The sequence below is a fragment of the Dipodomys merriami genome, unplaced genomic scaffold (assembly GCF_024711535.1).
Source record: "Dipodomys merriami isolate MVZ:Mamm:240054 unplaced genomic scaffold, mDipMer1.0.p SCAF_52, whole genome shotgun sequence".
NCBI classification, from domain to species: domain Eukaryota; kingdom Metazoa; phylum Chordata; class Mammalia; order Rodentia; family Heteromyidae; genus Dipodomys; species Dipodomys merriami.
Window position 1 is genome coordinate 3,261,049 of NW_027206091.1, and position 15,908 is coordinate 3,276,956.

The following is a 15,908-nucleotide window of genomic DNA, read 5'->3' on the forward strand; positions in this document are numbered from 1 at the left end:
ATAAGGAAACTCGCCTGGTGAAGGCAACTTAGAAATATGGTATTTAGAAACATAGAAGTGCTGTCTTTGCTTCAAAGAGAGACAACAGGATGAATTCCTTCCTAAAGGATGCATTCCTCACCCAGGGATTAATAACTGCATTTCTCACCCAAGGATTAACAACCGATAGGATGCCCCAAAATGCAGATAGCAGGGCACCTCCCTGTTTCAAGGATAAGGATCTGTTTTTATGGCAAGATACATTCTTACCTGGAAACTCAGAGGATAAGACCAGGTGTGGTTAGAGCAAAGACAAAGCACCTAGCTTTGCATAATTGGAAGCCAGACTCCCTGCCTTTACCCTATAAATACCCTAACAGACCAAGGAGCCCAAGGTGTCTCTCTTTGGATATGTGTGTCTGTGTGTGTCTCCCTATGAGAGCACCTACATTCTGCTAGTGTGTGTGTGTGTGTCTCCCTATGAGAGCACCTACATTCTGCTAGTGTGCCCCTGCCCTTCTGTTTGTCTGCTTTTTTTTTTTTTTTGGTCGTTTTTCTGCTTGCCTGCTTGTTTACTTACTCAATAAAGCTCTGCCAAGTTTTCTTACCATTGTGACTTGTTCAGAAATCCTTATTCTGCGATTGAAGTCAAGGACCCTGAGTGAAGAGTTTCTGTACTGAAAGAGAAGCTTCACTAAACCTCATCTCTGTCCGGTGACACTGCCATTCACAAATAGGAGCCTCTTCTCAAGGCAAAGTGTGGAGGAGGGGGATGACCTCCTGAGTCAGGAGAAGCGATGGACATAGAGCCAGCAAGGAGCTGAGTAAGGACCCAATGGGGGGGGGGGCTTTGGGGCCAGGGCAGACTGTGGCGCGGTCTGATGATCAATAATTTGGAAGGATTAAATCAGGGGCGGCTTCAGGGAAAAATCTCCTGGAGCAGAAAGGCCAAGCTCAAAGAATGAGTCTGTGGGGGAGGGGTCGGCATGGGGTGAGCACATGGAAGGCCCCTGAATAGTAGAATGAATGAATGAAAGAAAGAATGAATGAGAAGCGCGTGGCCGGATGAATGTGCGCTCGGCCAGCAGTAACAGCTGTGGCATAAAGCCCATGAGAGGCTCCATGAGAGGGACCAGGCACTTGACCTTGGGGACATCCAGGCCCTGGATTCAGGGTCCGAGAAACTGTGTACATAGGGGGGTGGGGGGTAATAAAAAAGGGGGGATGTGGCGGGAAAAACGCGCGGCAAAGCGGATGCCTGGCGGGTCTCTGCGCCCGGCCGGCCCTGCACCTGTTCCCACTCGGCCCGGACCCTCCGGACTGGCAAATCCACCCGCGCAAACCACGTGGCTTTCCTCGCTAAGCCCCGCCCCCAAGGCCTCCAAACCCCGCCCCCTTCCCTGGAGCCCGCGCCAGACTTCTCCCGCGTGCGGCCCGCCCCTCCCCTCTGCCAAGCGCGCGCTCGCGCCAAGGCCTCGTAGCCACGCCCACCACGCCAGGTGCCCGCCCACTACGCCCGGCGCTCCGCTCTTCTGCGCGCCGGCCTTGTCACTTGGCCCCGCCCAACTCTCCTAGAAGCCACGCCTACGCTCCACCCTCCAATCAGACCCCGCCTCTTGTCTAGGCTCCGCCCCCTCGAGGTCCCGAGCGCCGGGCGGGCTGGCGGCTCGGCGCGGTGGGGCGGTGCTGAGGGCGGACGCGAGGCGGGCCGGGGCCCGGAGACGGCCGCTCAGCGGCTTCGGGGCCGGGCGAGGCGGGGCTTTGGCGGTGTCAGGGCGGACTTCGAAGGCGGGTCGTGCCGGTTCCGCGCGCAGGAAGTTTTAAATGTCCCGCTCTGAGCCGGGCGCAGGAGCAGCCGGCGCGGCCGCCAGCGCGGTGTAGAGGGCAGGCGCGGATCCCGCCACCACCATCGCCACCACCAGCGTCACCCTCGCCGCCCCCTCGCCGCCCTCGCCGCCTCCGCCGCCCAGCCCCGGCTCGTGCCTCCGTTTCCCGCGGACGTCGCTTCGGGTAAGGGGAGTGCTGGGGGCCGCCAGGCCCTGCCCGGGGTGTGGGGGGGGGTGTGGGCGGCGAGGCCGGCTCGCCGGGACCTGGGGGGCCGAGAACGGGGGGGGTCCCCGAGACCTCCAGCGCGGGGAGCCCCGACCCGGCGGCGAAGAAATGTGTGTGGGGGGTGGTCCTGAAGGGGACACTGAGGCAGCGCGAGCCCCCCGGGAGGAGATGGGGTGCGGTGGGGGAGGACCCTCACCCCCCCCCCTCATCTCGACCTCGGACTTGGGGTCGTGGGCCGTACCGGAGGCGCCACGGGGGTGACAGGGCCACCCGGGGCCCCATCGGCCATTTTCCAAGGCGGGCCGGGCCAAGAGAGACTCCCGCCGCCACCCGCCCGCGCGGGAGGGGGGAGGGGAGAGGGAAGGACGGAGGAGGGGCGGGGCGGGCGGGGGCCCCGGTCCCCCCCACCCCAGACTCTGCTCCTCATCCCGACGCTCTGTTCCCTCTCCCCCCCCCCTTCACCCCGATCCCCTGCCAGGCCTAAGGTCGGAGCCCCAACCCTGCGCCATGCCGAGGGAACTGAAGGAGAGGTGAGTGGTGGTGGCCTGGTTTCCCCCCCCCCCCCCGCGCTGCGGGACGGGGAGTGGTGGAGGTGGGCGGGCGAGGGGCCGGCTGAGATGGGGGAGCACTCATCGCCACCCCCCACCTCGGCTGTTACCCCAGCTTGTGCAGGGATGCCGATGCGCAGGACACCGTAAAAGAAGAAAGTAGCATCGAGTCCACTGCCCGCTCCAGAAAAAGAAAGGCAGATGTGGCCGTGGTGAGTTACAAAAGACACACAGGTGTGAGGGGGAGAGGGCCCCCTCACCCCCTTCACCTTACCTGAGTACCAGACGTGGGTCGCCCGTGCACACGTGGATTGATGGGGACCGGTGGGGGGAGGGGAGCTCCCCGGGATAGAAATGATGTTCAGAACCTAATCAACTTCCCCCCCTCCTTCTGTCTGTTGCCTTTTTTTTTCTTTTTGGTTTTTGTCTTTGGGGGTTGGAATTTTCTTAGTTCCTGCAGGATCCAGATGAAGAAATTGCCAAAATTGACAAGACTGTGAAAAAAGGCCAGTGTAACAGTCAGGTGGGTCAGGGGAGCTTTCCTGGGCCTGCCTGTGTGTGTAGTGGGGCCCACCTGGACCGTGCTGGGGGTTGAACTCGGCCTCACGCATGCTCTCTACTTGGCTTCTAGCTCAAGGCTATAGCAGTCTATCTCTTGAGCCACACCTCTGCTTCCAGCTTTTTGCTAGTTCATTGGAAACCAAAGTCTCATGGACATTTCCTTCGGGCTGTCTTTCAACTGTGATCCTCAGCTCTCAGGCTCCTAAGGAGCTGGGATTACAGTCACCAAGGCCAGGCTGCAACCCCTTGTGTTTCATAAACATGAGATGTTTTGTCTTGGTACTTTTTGAATTTCTTCCCATCCCCTTTAGGTCAGATTTCATGCAACCTCTTCCCCTTTGTGGCTTTGACCATCCCCCCAGGCGACCAAGCAACTCCTTCCTTACCTTGACCAAGGCTGAGTATCTTTAACCTGCTCCCAGTCAAAACCTTTCCCAGTGATTGAATACATTTTTTTTTGACACTGCAGTATAATACTATCATAATATCAAAAGCGCCTTACAGAGAGAGTTGTTTTATCTCTCTGCCTCCAGAGATGGCTGGAGACTGTAGTTATGACTCAGGTAAAGAAGTAGCTTATCTCCAAACTAACTAGTCAGGCCTTTGGCCTTTATCACAGATAATGCTGAGCAGGAACAGTATCCGACCTCAGTGCTGTGGTCCCCAGGAAGTCAGCAATGGACAACACAGGACTAGCAGCCAGGGACAGCTGGTCTGGTTGGATGACACACTACAAAGTTGACAGCCAGCCACGTGGTGGGTGGTAGGTCCTGGAAATAAGAATTTCTGGGGAGATGCTATGCTGTGGGAGTCTGTCACAGACTTCCCAGCAGGCCTTGAACCACAGTCCTCAGATTTTGGCTTGCTGAGTAGCTAGGATTACAAGAGCCTGCCTTTCTACACATGTTGTAGACTAGATAGCTTGAAACTTTTTTTCCACCAATTTATACAGCCATGTCTTCACTCTTGGTAAAGACAAGAACTTACTCAAGGCTACAGCAGAACCTATTTAGCCTATTTACACAGAATTTTTGTCTAGAGGTATTTGTAACAGTTCAGCCCAGTGTATCACCTTTGAACTAGAAGGAAAGTCATGCTAACTGCTTCATTGAGACCAGGTGGAATCTTGGTTTTTATCTTAGGCCATTTTTTCATTCTTGAAACAGGGAGTCTGTGCAGTCTGCCTTGAATGTAGAATCTTCCTGCTTGGGCCTCTCAAGTCTGGGATTACAGGCATATGCTACCATTCCTGGCTTTTTTTTTTTTTTTTTTTTTTTTTTTGGTCTGTTGTGGGGCTTGAACTCAGGGCCTAGGCACTGTCCCTGAGCCTCTTTGTGCTCAAGGTTAATGCTCTACCACGTGAGCCATCATGCCACTTAGGCTATTCTTTTGTTGTTGTTGTTGGTCGTGGGGCCTGAACTCTGGGCCTGGGCACTGTCCCTCAGCTCTTTAGCTCAAGGCTAGCACTCTACCACTTGAGCCAGAGCACCACTTCAGGTTTTCTGGTGGTTTATTGGAGAGAAGAGTTTCACGGACTTTCCTGCCCGGGCTGGCTTTGAACTGCCACTCCTCAGATCCCAGCTTCCTGAGTTGTAGAATTACAGCCACCCACACCTGGACGCTTAGGCTATTCTTAATGAAGAGAATTCAGCAAGAGTTAGTTTTTTATTTTTGGCAGCCGTGGGGCTTGAACTCTGGGCCTGGGCGCTGTCCCTTAGCTCTTCAGCTCAAGGCAGGTGCTTCTACCGCTTGAGCCACAGCACCACTTCCGGTTTTCTAGTGGTGTATTGGAGATCAGAGTCTCACAGACTTTCCTGCCCGGGCTGGCTTTGAACCATGATCCTCAGATCTCAGCCTCCTGAGTAGCTAGGATTACAGGCGTGAGCCACCAGCACCCAGCAAGAGATAATTTTTGTTTGCAGTACTTGAGATTGAATCCAGATCTTTGAATGCCACTAGACTCAAGACCTAACTTTTAAAATTTGAAGCAGAATCTTAAATTTGTAGTTCTCAGAAGATTGTGCATTTAAAAAAAAAAAAAAGGCTAAGGTAGGGAGACCCTGTCTAACACTTGTAATCCTAGCTATTCAGGAGGCTGAGATTTGAGGATCAAAGCCAGCCCACATCCATGAGACTATTCTCTCCAGTTAACCAGCTAAAAGTCAGAAGTAGAGCTTAAGTGGTAGAACTCCTGTCTTGAGCAAAAAAGCTAAGTGCAAACACACAGACCCTGAGTGCATTTCCCAGTACACAGGAGACATACTTATCAATCACCACAACCAATCTTTTAACAGCTAGCCCTTTTCTTCCTACGTAATGTCTGCAAGATGATCTTTTTGAAGGAAAGACTCCAGTTAGAGCATAGGTGGAGCTGCCATATACCCTGCCCTTTAAAAGATTAACTTTGTGGTTTACCTAATTTGTGTATGAACTATAGATTGGGGAGTGCAATAGTTTTGTTTTCTCTAGTGGCTTTCAAGATTTGCCTCCATCATCTGGCCTTGGAGGTCAGCACATGACTGTGCCTTTAGAACTTAAATTCACACTGTGGGGTGTGTTTGTGTGTACTACCACACGTGTGCTAGTACTGGCGCTTCAACTCAGGGCCTGGGTACTATCTTTGAACTTTTTGGTCAAGGTTGGTGCTCTGCCACTTAAGCCACAGCTCCACTTTAGACTTTTGTGTTAGTTAATTGGAGATAAAGAACTTCTCTGACTTTCCTGCCTGGATTGGCTTCGAGCTTGTTGGTCCTTAGACCTCAGCTTCCTGAGTGGCTGGGATGACAGGTATGAGCCTTCAGCATCGCCAGCTTAAGTTCACTCTTGAATGAAGAACAACTTCTTAAAACACTGCTCACCAGCCCAGAGCACTCAAACTGAAAGGAAGTGGCTGTTCTCAATTTTCGGGCACAGCTGTTGGCAGGGACAGTCATAGATAATTTCCATGCTCAATTCTTTGTGTACATCAGGTGCAGAGGAATTTTATCCAACTTTACTTTTCCCACTCCTGAACAGCATGTGGGCCTCTGAAGACAGTTTGTGTGGGACTGTTCTGTCTTAATAGCTTCTTACTATCTTAGTCCGTGTGTGTGTGTGTGTGTGTGTGTGTGTGTGTGTGTGTGTGTGTGTGTGTGTGTGTGTGTGTGTGTGTGTGTGTGTGTGTGTGTGAGTATTGAGGCTTGAACTCAGAGGTCTCATGTTGTCCCTTAAAGGCTGACACTAGCTATACTATTTTTTTGGCCTGTCCTGGAGCTTGAACTCTGGGCCTGGGTGGTGTCCCTTGACCTCTTTGTGCTCAAGGCACAAAGGCACTCTACCACTTGAGCCACAGCACCACTTCTGGTTTTCTGGTGGTTAATTGGAGATAAGAGTCTCACGGACTTTCCTGCGCAGGCTGGCTTTGAATCGTGAGCCTCAGATCTCAGCATCCTGAGTAGCTAGGATTACAGGCATGAGCTACCAGTGCCTGACTTTTTTCTTTTTTTGTTTTTGGGTCTGGTCATGGGGCCTGAACTCTGGGTCTGGGCAATGTCCCTCAGCTCTTCAGCTCAAGGCCAGCACTCTACCACTTGAGCCACAGCGCCACTTCTGGCTTTTTTCTTTTTGCTTATGTGGTGCTGAGGAATCGAACCCAGGGCCTCAGTCATGCAAGGCAAGCGCTCTACCACTGAGCCACCTTCCCAGCCCTTTTTTTTTTCTTTTAAAAGGGATTTTACTGCATAGATTCCCAAACTGTTAATAAGGGGACTGGAAACCCCAAGTGATCCCTGTGGGTTGTATTTCCCTGTGTTATGTGTCTGGGCCAGCCAATCCTCTGCCTGCCTGCCTGCCGCGTTCATTTACAGATAATCAGTGAGTGTGAAAAATTTCCTGTTTTAAAAGCCTTGGGACAGTGATTCGGTTTGTGCAGACCCCTGCTCCTTGATTCCCACACCTGACAAAGAGGAGGATGAGGAGTCGCTGTTCCCCATTTCCATGTTCCAGCCTCGCAAGCGGTCACCACCCAGAGCTTCACCACTGCCTTTACTGAAGTAGGTGTGGGCTTTGCCACATGTATACACATGCATGGACACACAGTCATACGCATTCTGTTGGCTCCTGTCTGCAGGCCGTTTGATTTTTCTACTGTTTTCCTATTGCCTTTTTTCCCCCTCTGTAGCTGGGCAAATCGAGATGAAGTCTGGAACATTATGTTGAACAAGGAGCACGTGTATTTAAGGGACGAGCACTTTCTGCAGAGACACCCTCTCCTGCAGGCTAGAATGAGAACTGTTCTTCTGGATTGGCTGATGGAGGTGAGTTAGGGCCTTGTGGTTTCTAGAACCTTCTGTGCCATTACCATTTTAGCATGTGGTATGTGTGTGTGTCTGTACTGGAGCTTGAACTTGACCTCGGCTCTGTCCCTGAGCCTTTTGTTGTTGTTGTTAAAGGCCAGCACTCTACCAGTTGAGCCACAGCTCTTCCAACATTTTGCTTATTCACTGAAGATAAAATTCTCAGACTCCTGCCAAGGCTGTCTTTGAACCATGATTCTCTAGATCTCAGCTTCCTGAGTAGCTAGGATTATAGGTGTGAACCGCCGCTTGGCTTTTTTTTCCCCTTCAAGTACTGTTTTAAAGTACACTTATTTTTTTTCCAGGTGTGCGAAGTCTATAAGCTTCACAGGGAGACATTTTACTTGGCCCAAGACTTCTTTGATCGGTATATGGCAACACAAGAAAATATTGTGAAAACCCTTTTACAACTCATCGGGATCTCAGCCTTATTTATTGCTGCCAAACTAGAGGTAAGTGATGGTCATGTATGTTACACAGTAAGGGTTCATTTTTGAGCTCCAGAGAGATGAGAGAGAATGGCTAATTTGCCTATCATATATATTTTTTTGTTTTCTTTTTTGTTGTTGTTAATCCTGGAGCTTGAACTTCAGCCTGGGCACTGGAGCTCTACCACTTGAGTTCTACTTCCAGTTTTCTAGTGGTTCATTGGAAATAAGACTCCTTGATTTTCCTGCCCAGGCTGGCTTTGAACCACAATCCTCTGAGTAGCTAGGATTACTGGCATAAGCCACCAGCACCTGGCTATTTCTAACGAGAGGTCTTCTAAAGCCAAGATACATACAAAAAGTCCTAGGACCAAGCTGGGATGGTGGCTCAGTGGTAGAGTGTTATCCTTGCATGCATGAGGCCCTGGGTTCAATTCCTCAGCACCACATAAGCAGGAAAATCTGGAAGTGGCACTGTGGCTCAAGTGGTAGAGTGCTAGCCTTGAGCTGAAGAGCTGAGGGACATGGGGCTGGGAAGGTGGCTCAGTGGTAGAATGCTTGCCTTGCATGCATGAGGCCCTGGGTTCGATTCCTCAGCACCACATAAGCAAAAAGAAAAAAGCAAGTAAAGTTTCAGCCAGGGACTGGTGGCTCACACTTGCAAATTCTGGTGCTCAGGAGGCTAAGATCTGAAATTTGGAGGATCACAGTTTAAACTCAGCCTAGGCAGGAAAGTCTATAAAGACTTATCTCACCAGCAAAAGACTGGAAGTTGAGATGTGGCACAAATGGTAGGGCACCAGTCAAGCTTTTGGAAAAAAACTAAGGGATAGTGCCCAGGACCTGAGGTGAAGCCCTGCCCCCCCAAAAAATTTAGAAAGTATAAAGTTTCAGTTGGTACCAGGTATGGTTTATTCAAGTCTGTAGTCTAAGCACTCAGAAACAAGAGGCAGGAAGATTGCCAGTTCCAGGCCAGCCTGGGCAAAACAAAATCCTGTCTTTAAAAACTGCTACAACAAGCCTTAACTACCAGAAAACCGGAAGTGGCTGTGGCTCAAGTGCTAGCCTTGGCTTAAAGAGCTGAGGGACAGCACCCAGGCCCAGAATTCAAACCCTATAACAGACCAAAAAAAAACCAACAACAACTGCTACAACAAAAAATATTTAAATACTTCAATGCAGCTTTCAAATGTGTTAAATACTGAAAAGGTGAGATCTCAGTCTCCAAATAGCTGTGATTACAGATGTAAGCACTAGTACCCAGCCATGTGTTTTTTTTTTGTTGTTGTTGTTTTGCTAGTCCTGGGGCTTGAACTCAGGGCCTGGGCACTATCCCTAATGCTTCTTTTTGTTCAAGGCTAGCGCTCTGCCACTTGAGCTACATACCACTTCCAGCCTTTTCTGTTTATGTGGTACTGAGGAATCAAACCTAGGGCTTTGTGCATGCTAGAAAAGCACTGTACTGCTAAGCCACATTCCCAGCCCCATGTTTTGTCTCTTTAGGGATGGGGGTTCATTTCTTAGATAAGTGACTCGTGTTGAAGTGGCTTCAGTGTGCTCTCTTGCTGATTCCATCTCCCTTGTACTCCCAGGAGATCTACCCTCCAAAGCTGCATCAGTTTGCTTACGTCACCGATGGCGCCTGCTCAGGAGATGAAATTCTTACCATGGAACTGGTGATTATGAAGGTAATGTTTTTCTGGGGTTTTACAGTCTTTCTGGGACATGAAGCCAGGGCCTTGTGACTTTTTTCTTCTGTTTCGTTGGAGATAAGATAGTCACAGATGTTCCTTGCCCAGCCTGGCTTCGACCCATATTCCTCCATATCAGTCTCCGAGTGCTAGGTTGTGAACTTGAGCTATCTCGGAAGTGTGGCTGTGTCCCAGACTCTTCCGCCATCAGTCTCTCTCCTGTCTTCCTGCAGGCCCTGAACTGGCGTTTGAGTCCTCTGACTGTCGTGTCCTGGCTAAACGTGTACATGCAGGTCGCGTTTCTGAACAACATGTGTGAGGTGCTGCTGCCTCAGTATCCGCAGCAGATCTTCATCCAGGTGGCTGAGGTCAGTAGTTCCCTTGCACTGGGGCCTCCCAACCCAACAGTTCCACTCCAATAACAGGAACCCTGGGGTACCAGCATCTGTCTCAGGTTTTTCTCCCTGGTCCTCCCTAGCTCCTGGATCTCTGCATGCTGGATGTAGAATGCTTAGAATTTCCTTACGGGGTACTTGCCGCTGCTGCCTTGTTCCATTTCTCTTGCTCCGATTTGGTGGCGAAGGTTTCAGGTAAGGTGCTGCAATCCAGCCTTCTTCAAGGCGATCACTTTGGAAAACAGTGAGTGCAGCCTCGGGCTGAGCATGCACCATGTTTCTCATGGCAGGGTATCAGTGGGAGGATATCAAGAAATGTGCTGAATGGATGACACCATTCGCCGAGGTCTTCCAGGAGACGCCAAGCTGCAAGCTGAGGCACTTCCGGGGGATCCCATGCGAAGATGCCCATAATATCCAGACCCATGCCAACAGCTTGGACTTACTGGTCAGTACCCAGCCTACCAAGCCTCCTCGCCTCCAATCTCCTTAACCACACAGCCTTCTAGGCAGGATCCTGATCACCTGGAGTTTGATTTTCCTCCTCTCTCCTCCTCACTCAACAACACATAGAAGGGCGCTGGCACTGGTGGCTCACTGCTGTCATCCTAGCTACTCAGGAGGCTGAGAGATCTGAGGATCATGGTAAAAGCCAGCTTGGGTAGGAAAGCGTGAGACTCTTATCTCCAATTAAGCAGCAAAAGAGCTGGAATTGGAGCTGTGGCTCCAGTAGTAGACCACCAGCCTTGAGCACAAATGCCCAGGGACAGTTATAAGGCCTGAGTTCAAGTTCCTGGGCCAATATACACACATTCAAAAGATATACATAAAAGGGCAATACTTGTTCTAATAATCTTTAAGTTTATAAGTTATTTATTTACAGATTTGTTTTTAGGGTTTGTATTTGTTTTGGCAGTAGGGCCTGAACTCTGGGCTTGGGCACTGTCCCTCAGCTCTTCAGCTCAAGGCTAGTGCTCTACCACTTGAGCCACAGCACCACTTCCAGTTTTCTAGTGGTTTATTGGCTATAAGAGTCTCCTGGACTTTGCTGCCCAGGCTGGCTTTGAACCATGATCCTCAGATCTCAGCCTCCTTAGCTAGGATTACAGGCGTGAGCCACCAGGGCTTGGCTTAGTTTGTTTTTTTTGCTTGAGGCTAATCCGCTACCATTTGAGTCACAGCTCTGCTTGTAGTGTGTGTGTTTTGTTTGTTTGCCAGTCCTGGGGTTTGAGTTCAGGGCCTGGGTGCTGTTCCTGAGTTTCTTTTGCTCAAGGCTAGCACTCTACCACTTGAGCCACAGCACCACTTCCAACTGTTTTTCTGTTTATATGGTGCTGAGGAATTGAACGCAAGGCTTCATGCATTCTGGGCAAGTACTCTACTACCACTAAGGTACATTCCCAGCCCCTAGTTGGTTTGGTTTTGTTTGGGGGTGAATGGTTAAAGAATCATTGATTTATCTGCCTAGGCTGGCTTCAAACCTTGATGACAGTTATGAGCCACCAAAACCCCTTTGAGTCCCAAATCTTTAGGCACAAGGTGTCCATGTGAATTCATTCCAATTAATTTACATGAATCAGTTCTTACAAAGCCATACCCTTGGGGTTGGAGGTATAGCTCAGGTTGTAGAGGACCAGCCAATGAATAGAAGTGTCAGATATCATTCAAATTTTGGTCTGAGACCAAAAAAATTAACATCCTTATTCCCTTATCTTTTTTCCCCCCCTAATCTACAGGAAAAAGCTCAGGCAAAGAAATCTGAATTGTCAGAACACCATAGATTGTCCCCTATCCCTCCTGGGCTCCTCACCCCTCCTCAGAGTATTAAAAAGCAGAGCGAGCTGGAGGAGGAGGAAGCCTGAAGCCCAGAATTGGTGTGTGGAAATGCCCGGATGTTCCCCTGCTGCCATTCAGCCTTTGCAGATACTCAGCGAGTGACAGCCCCCCTCCCACAGAAGTCTTGTGTGTGGATGACGTGGACCGGGGCAGCATCTTCTATGGAGTGCTTACACTTTGAAACACATGAGTCAAGGACAACAGCCACCTCCAGAACACCCGAGGGTGCTCCCCTTGCTGCTACGGATGGTGTCCTTGACCCACCTGACTCCCCGTGGAGGACTAAGGCTTGAAGTTAGAGCCTCCCCTGCCCCATGGCCAGCGGGGTGGGGACGTGCCCCTTCACGTTGTCAGCCCAGTGTCCCTTGCCTTTATGAACTCTGGTTTTGTAATTGCTGCTATGTCTACCCATTTTTAATAAAGTGATACTATGTTTGAAACGTGTTTCTCTTCTCATTTTGTGTGTGTATGTGTGTGCATGTGCGTTACCCGAATTTGAACTCAAGGCTTTATACTTACTTGTTTGGTTTGACTGGTGTTCTACCTCTTGAGCCATACCTCCAGCCCTAAATACTATTTTTGGTGCCAGTTCTAGGGCTTGAACTTGGGGCCTAGGCACTGCCTCTGAGCTTCTGTTCAAGGCTAGTGCTCTACCACTTGCTACAGCTCTGCTTCTAGTTTTTTATTTTCAAGTAGTCTGTTAGAGATTAAGAGTCTCATGGACTTCCTACATAGGCTGGCTTTGACCTGTGATCCTCATATCTCAGCATCCTGAGTAGTTAGGATTACAGGCATGAGCCACTGGCACTCAGTTTAGAACTTTTTCTCTGTACTGGGCTTAAATGTGGTCTGGGTGCTGTCCCCGAGGTTTTTTTGTATAAGGTTAGAGTTCTATCATTTGAGCCACAGCTCTACTTTTCACTTTTTTGCTGGTTACTTAGGAATAGCCAGCCTGGCTTTCAACCAGGATCCTCAGATCTCAGCCTCCTTCCTGAGTTGAGTAGCTGGTAGGAGTACAGGCTTGAGCCACCAGCACCCAAAGGCCTAGGTAAAAGACGAAAATTGTCAACATGGGCAATTCATGCCTGTAAATGCCTGCTTGGGAAGTAAGGTCAGAAGGATTGTGGTTTATGAGACCCTTTCTCAACCAATGGCTGGGCAAGTTGGCATGCGTATCATCTCAGCCATAAAGACCATCAGGAGGATAGATGTACCAGGTCAGTTGAGGCAAAAATAATTGTGAGACTCATGTCTCTATGGAAGAAATTGAGTGTCATGGCAGTCAACTGTCACTCTAGCTGCTACAAAGAGTAGTTAAGGCCCAGGCAAAAAACAACTATCTTGAAAGTAACCCTTGCAAAAAGGTCTGGAGACACAGCCTAGCTAGTACTTGCTAGCATGTGTGAAGTCGTTCAAACACTAATACAAACCCCAAAATATCCATTTGTGTGTGTGTGTGTGTGTGTGTGTGTGTGTGTGTGTGTGTGTGTGTGTGTGTGTGTGTGTGTGTGTGTATATATATATATATATATATATATTTTTTTTTTTTTAAAGCTCAACTCTTCCCCCAAATCTTCACCTAAGTAATAGATGGCCCAGATGAGCACCTGTGGCTCATGCCTGTACTCCTACTACTATAATCTTAGCTATTAGGAGACGGAAACAAGAAGATTATGTTTCAAAACTAGTCCAGGCAGGAAAATATGAGACTCTGATCTCCAATTAACTACCAAAAAGCCAGAATGGAGCTGTGGGTCAAGTGGTAGACTGCCAGCCTTGAGCAGAAGAGCCCTGAATGCCCAAGCTCTGAGTTCAAGCCCCCAGTACCTGGACACACACCCGCAATGGCTCCAGCATCATCAAAAATAAAAAAAAGTTTATCTTTGGAGAATGTGTTAACATATTAGCCCAAGACTAATTTTTATTCTTAAGATGGAGTCACTAAGTACCCCAGGCTAATCTGTAAATCTTGAGTGAATGCTGGGATTACAAGTCTGTACCACTACCCCTGGCTGTTAGAAAATTATACCTCTGCTGGGTTACCGTGCCTCACACTGTAATCTTAGCTACTCACGAGACTGAGATCTGAGGATCCAGGTTTGAAGCCAGCTCAGAGAGACAAATCTGAGAGACTCATCTCCATTTGACCAGCAAGAAGCTGGAAATAGAGGTGTGGCTCAAGTGATGGAGTACCTGGTTTGAGTAAAAAAGCTAAGGGATAGCACCTAAGCCCTGATTTCAAGCATACTAGCAGAAATTTTAGAAAGGAAGGAAGGGAAAAGAAAGAAAAAGAATCACTGGGGTAGAAGTTAGGGTGCCCTTCTGGAGGAGGGCATACCTCTCCCCAGTTCACTTCCTGGACCTTGCTGACTGAGTCTACTCTCGATTTTTTGCTCTTTGAACTTTAGAGAACATTCTAGTCCTGAGTAGCCGGGCACTGGAGGTGCCTGAAGTCCATGTTCCCTTTGTGGGACTGTGATGCTTTATTCTTTCTCCATGAACCTCTGGTACCAAATGGGTAACTAAGTTACAGTCATGTTCAAGTGGACCAAGTTCTTGAGGCAGACAGGTAAAGACAGGAAGTGTGTGCATGCATGTGTGTACACACCAGTCCTGGAACTTGAACTCAAGGCCTTGGGGCTGTCCCTGAGCTTTTTTTGTTCAAGGCTAGTGTTCTTACACTTGCGCCTTACCCCTCATTCTGGTGGGGGTTTTTCTAGTCGTTCACTGGAGATAAGAATCTCACAAACTTTCTTACCCAAGCTGGCTTCGAACTGCAATCCTCAGATCTCAGCCTCCTGAGTAGTCAGGATGACAGATGTGAGCCAGGAACTTTCCATCGCCTGATATACTTCTATCCCTTAACTGAGACCCAAACAAGATTGGAGTTTATTTGAGCAGAATTAGACAAGCGCTCTGCATGAAGATGGGAGAGAAATCGAATCTGATAACGTCTCATCATATTTACCCAAGCGTGCATTTTCCCAGCACATGTCCACCATTTTTTTAAAATTCAAATCACATTTCTACCTTTGGACATTTGTTAGAAGACTATTTTTATCACAGCTGCAATCATCTAATTTGCTGATTACAGGTCTCAAATTGCCACCGAGCACTCAATTTTTTTTTTGAAAAAATGGTCCTATTTGATCAAATATGTTATTCAAGCAATGCATTCATTTGTTATACACACTTACCTGCCAGACAGAGTTAACCAGGAGTAATAGTATTAGCTGTCTAGACTTAAAATCAAGCATTAGCTAATCTCCCAGAGACAATGGAGTCTTAAATGTAATTTGCGGCAGACACTTCAGTGCCAACCTTGATAGACAATTCTATTTTGTATTCGATGTGCATAGATTTTTTTTCTTCCCCCTCCTTCATCCTAATTCCAAATTTTACAGCAAGACTCTATAATGTGTTCAATGGCACTGGCCTACCAGGTACCTTAGGAGCAGAGAAAATGTATTCTTTGTGAACTAAACAATAAAAAGAAATAAAGAGCCAGGCTCATGCCTGTAATCCTAGCTGCTCAGGAGGCTGAGATCTGAGGATCATGGTTCTAAGCCAGCCTGGATAGGAAAATCTGTGAGATTCTTATCTCCAATGAGCCACCAGAAATCTGGAGGTGAAGCTATGGTTCAAAGTGGTAGAGAGCTAGCCTTGAGCAAAAGAGTTCAGGGACAGCGCCCAGGCCCAGGGTTCAAGCCCCATCACTTATAATAAATAAATAGTACCAAATCCTCCTCCTTCCCCCACTAGGTGCCAGTACTGGGATGTGAACTCAGGGCCTCACATTCTTACTTGGCTTTTTCACTTAAGGCTGGCCATCTACTACTTGAGCCTTGGCTTCATTTCCAGTACCTTGAGCAAAAGAAACTCAGGGACAATGCCCAGGTCCTGAGTTCAAGCCCCAGGACTGGCAAAAAAAAAATTCTAGACCACTAGACACCTGCTTAGGACTCTGCAGGGAGGTTCAGTGTTAAAATGACTTTGTCACTTTTTTTTGACAGTTCTGGAGATTGAACTCAGGGTCTGGGTGTTGTCCCTAAGCTTTTGTACTGTACCATTCTGAGCCACAGCT

General features: G+C 48.9%; 1 protein-coding gene across 1 annotated transcript; it reads left to right on the top strand.

Annotated features, from left to right (window-relative positions):
• Positions 1-1,656: 1,656 nt before the first annotated feature.
• Ccne1 (cyclin E1) lies at positions 1,657-12,251 on the top strand. The gene is made up of 12 exons (XM_069999039.1): positions 1,657-1,989; positions 2,510-2,561; positions 2,695-2,791; positions 3,031-3,102; positions 7,023-7,171; positions 7,300-7,435; positions 7,780-7,926; positions 9,495-9,590; positions 9,827-9,961; positions 10,072-10,183; positions 10,279-10,436; positions 11,725-12,251. Exons 2-12 carry the CDS (start codon positions 2,539-2,541, stop codon positions 11,848-11,850), a joined length of 1,251 nt encoding a protein of 416 aa, XP_069855140.1. The 5' UTR covers positions 1,657-1,989; positions 2,510-2,538; the 3' UTR covers positions 11,851-12,251.
• Positions 12,252-15,908: the final 3,657 nt, after the last annotated feature.

Excerpts from the sequence above, each read along its gene's own strand:
- Ccne1 (XM_069999039.1), top strand. The coding sequence starts at position 2,539 with ATGCCGAGGGAACTGAAGGAGAG. Across the intron at positions 3,103-7,022 it reads AAGGCCAGTGTAACAGTCAG|CCTTGGGACAGTGATTCGGT; the intron begins GTGGGTCAGGGG and ends CTGTTTTAAAAG. Across the intron at positions 7,436-7,779 it reads TTCTGGATTGGCTGATGGAG|GTGTGCGAAGTCTATAAGCT; the intron begins GTGAGTTAGGGC and ends TTTTTTTTCCAG.